The sequence below is a fragment of the Triticum urartu genome, chromosome 2A, assembly GCF_056163025.1.
Source record: "Triticum urartu cultivar PI428250 chromosome 2A, HENAU_Tu73, whole genome shotgun sequence".
Lineage (NCBI taxonomy): Eukaryota > Viridiplantae > Streptophyta > Magnoliopsida > Poales > Poaceae > Triticum > Triticum urartu.
The window spans coordinates 502,399,334-502,402,581 of record NC_141874.1 but is presented as its reverse complement, the minus strand read 5'-3'; the positions used below and the strand labels follow the sequence as shown (position 1 = coordinate 502,402,581).

The following is a 3,248-nucleotide window of genomic DNA, read 5'->3' as shown; positions in this document are numbered from 1 at the left end:
TTTTGACTTTTTTTAAATTACTAAATTATTTTTGAATATAAGGGGCGTAGCACCCGAGAGCTCCTATGCATTTTCGGTATAAAGGCTGTTAATATCAATATAACGAGTCTGACTTTATATGTTGTGACTCAGTACGCAACGCGTCATGGAGGCTACTCGGAGTCTCTCTTCCACTCATAGGATCTCGAGTGAACAGTACAATAAAAAAAAAGAGACATTAAAAAAAATTGATGATAAACTTTGACAAGTGTTTTCAATACTCGTTTTCATCATGAAATCACATTCGTGGAGTAAAGTTATTTTTTGGAGTGCTGACTTTGTTTTCTGTTTTGCCACGACTTTCACAAATGTTTTTTTCTATCATTCTATGATGAAACTTTACAAACAAATTAAACATTTATCAATTTTTGCCATGGAAAAATTCTAAAAAAATCTCAATTCTTTAGAATTTTACTGTTCAGCTGAGCACATATGAGGTCGAGCTCATTTAATCCGCGTCCTGGTACTCTACCTATTTGATCGAAAGAGGGAAAATATCAAGTCTCACTTGAATTATTTGTAAGCCGAGGAGCCCTGTATTCTGTACAAGTGTACAGTGAGGAGCCAGGAAACGGCCGGGCTGAGATTTGACCGCATGGATCGAGCAACTCCAAAGCTTGGACCGCGCAGCGCAGTATTGGAACTCACGTGCACCGGCAACCGCGCCGGCCTTTGATGCTGCCATTATCGGGCCCAAAAGCACCTCGGCCTCCGCCCAAAAGCTCGACAGGACTCCGCGCCCGGAACCAACACCGCGTTCCTCCATTCCATCGTGCTGCTCGCGATGAGTCTCCCGACCCACACACACACTGACACACAGAGGAAGAATGCACGTCCTAGCGCGAGCAATCTGCTGGTAATCACCGGCGGCCGACCGCACGTCCTTTGTGGCCTCGCCGTCACCACGCACGCCCAACCCAAAGTCCCCAAAGGTGGCCGCTTTACCGCAGCCTTTCGACCACGACTAGCTGCTAGCCCGTACCAGGAGTAGCAGACTACCACCACCACCACCACCACCACCACCACCACCACCACCCCTGTTGTGTTTCCTTTGGCAGTTTTGCATCGCTTTTCACCGTGCACCGCCCCGCACTGACCTGCAGGCTAGGGAGAGCAGTGACCGTTGCACCCCACCCAAGGACCACGCACGTCTTACAAGGTCATGGCCGCACCGCACACGGCCTCGAGCCAAACCCAAACCAGACCGGACCCTCCGAGCAGACAGCATAGGAAGCGAGAAGACAGAGACGGGAGCCTCGCCGCCGACGCCGACGGGCAAGATGCAGCGCGCGTCCCTTGCGTCCGCTCTGCTGCTCTGCTCCTTCTTCGCGCAGCCGTCGCAGGCGCTCCTCGACGGCACGCGCGGCGCCGGGGCGTACATTTCTCGGGTGAGCTCACGGCTTCGCTTCAAGTGCTTTGCTAGTGCCTACTGGTAGTGTTCGTCGGTGGTGGCGGTTTCCGTGCTCTAACATTTTCTTGCTTCTTGTGGTTCGATTAACTAGCTGCTCGGCGAGGGCTACGGCGACGAGAAGGTCCCCATGGCCGTCGTGGTGCCGTCGGTGCCAGATTACTCCCCGCTGCCGGCACCGACCGCTGTCGCTGTCGCCGCGCCCGCGCCTGCGCCCACGCCAACGCCGACGCCGGCGCCGGTGCCCGGCTCGGAGGACTACATGCCGAAGCTGCCGTCTGACAGGCTGAGCCCTGGGGCGCCGGCCAACGGCAATGCGGGCTCGCCCGCGCCTGCCGCGTCGGGCGACGGGGCGAGCACCGCCTTCATCAGCAGCAACCCCGCGGTGCCGCTCCCCGCCGGCGTCACCGACTCCGCCACCGTCCTGCCCATGCCCACCCCTGGACAAGAACAACGGCAGGTAGGAGTAACCGCCACTGCCAATCAGCCACCACTAATGCCTGAAGCTCTCGATTTCTTTAGCTCGTAGCTTTGCTCAAGCTTGCTTTCCCCGTGCCTCCGCATCGATTGAGCTTTGTTCACCTTGCTCTGACTTCTTTTGGTTCCGCGCTTTCACAGGACATGGGGATGGGCACCCTGCTTCAGGCCAGCGCGGTGCCGCTGGTCGCTCCTCTCCTCATGGTGCTGTACTTTTGAGCTTTCTTGTTGGGGTAGTAGAGCAGTACGTAGTTCCTTTCTCTTAGGACTGATGCATCGAGTGATTAGTTGTCAGCATCTGCGCTTGTAATCAGCACACCGCGGTGCTTTCGTCTAGGCTGTTGTATGCTCTAATCATCTGTATACAGTATCACCTCTGCTTCTTGTCTCTTGTCACACATGTATCCTGTGTACGAGTAAGTCTCATGCATTGCAATTCTTACATGGAGCATTGCTTACGGAGAAAATTTGTATCATTCGGATAGGATACGTTCACGACAGTGGGACAGGGTCAATATGTCCAATGAGTGTAAATAGACAGCATCTAACAATTAATTTTTCATCAATACACAATACTTGCATATCTTTTAGGATGTGCTAGCCAAGTTTCTCCAAAAATCCGAAATGATGAAAAAGACTAGCAATGTATTTTAATAACAAAGAAGGAAACTGTTGAGTATAATGATTATGTAGAAAACATAGGATAGCATAGGATTTATTCTACCTTGCCTTGTACTTCAAGATGATCATGTATTCCTATATATATATGTCTACGGGGCTCAAGCAATACAATGAACTATTTCATCAATCCTTCTCTCTCCCTTCTAACATGGTATCAGCCTAATCTCGATCCAAACCCCAGCCGCCGCCGCTTCAGCACCGCGCAGCCCCTGGGGCGGTTGATCCCCATGATCGCCACCGAGGGCTGTGCCGTCCATCCCTAGGATTCGTCCGCCGATCGTGTTGATCGGCTGCCGTAGAGAGTCTTTTTTTAGGTCGTTTGACCCGGATTTTTCTCTTGTTTTGATCGGTGTTTTTTTTTTTGTCCTTTGACCCGGATTATTCTCTCGCATCGATTGTTTTGATCGGCGTTTTTTTTTGACTTATGATTGGTTTGTGTCGCCCATCGCCTGTTGACTCTTCTCGTGCCTCTACTTCTACATCGGCATCGACTACATTTGCACGTCGTCATCCGCCTGGTCTTCGCGCAGGCCTGCATCTAGCTGGATTAGTTGCCGCACCCGCCCCACGCTGAAGACGTGTTCCTGCGCTGGTGTGGCGGCCACTCGTACGGTTCGCTGGCCGTTGTCCGGCGGCGAGTGTC

The 3,248-nt window shown here is 52.3% G+C and overlaps 1 protein-coding gene across 1 annotated transcript; it reads left to right on the top strand.

Moving 5' to 3' along the window:
• Nucleotides 1-1,160: 1,160 nt before the first annotated feature.
• On the top strand, nt 1,161-2,320 carry LOC125541716 (uncharacterized). Its single transcript, XM_048705060.2, has 3 exons — nt 1,161-1,427; nt 1,542-1,907; nt 2,066-2,320. Exons 1-3 carry the CDS (start codon nt 1,320-1,322, stop codon nt 2,141-2,143), a joined length of 552 nt encoding a protein of 183 aa, XP_048561017.2. The 5' UTR covers nt 1,161-1,319; the 3' UTR covers nt 2,144-2,320.
• Nucleotides 2,321-3,248: the final 928 nt, after the last annotated feature.

Bases quoted from the DNA above. Each gene is read 5' to 3' on its own strand.
- LOC125541716 (XM_048705060.2), top strand. From the start codon at position 1,320: ATGCAGCGCGCGTCCCTTGCGTCCGCTCTGCTGCTCTGCTCCTTCTTC. The intron at 1,428-1,541 runs GTGAGCTCACGG...TCGATTAACTAG, and splicing joins CCGGGGCGTACATTTCTCGG to CTGCTCGGCGAGGGCTACGG. The intron at 1,908-2,065 runs GTAGGAGTAACC...GCGCTTTCACAG, and splicing joins CTGGACAAGAACAACGGCAG to GACATGGGGATGGGCACCCT.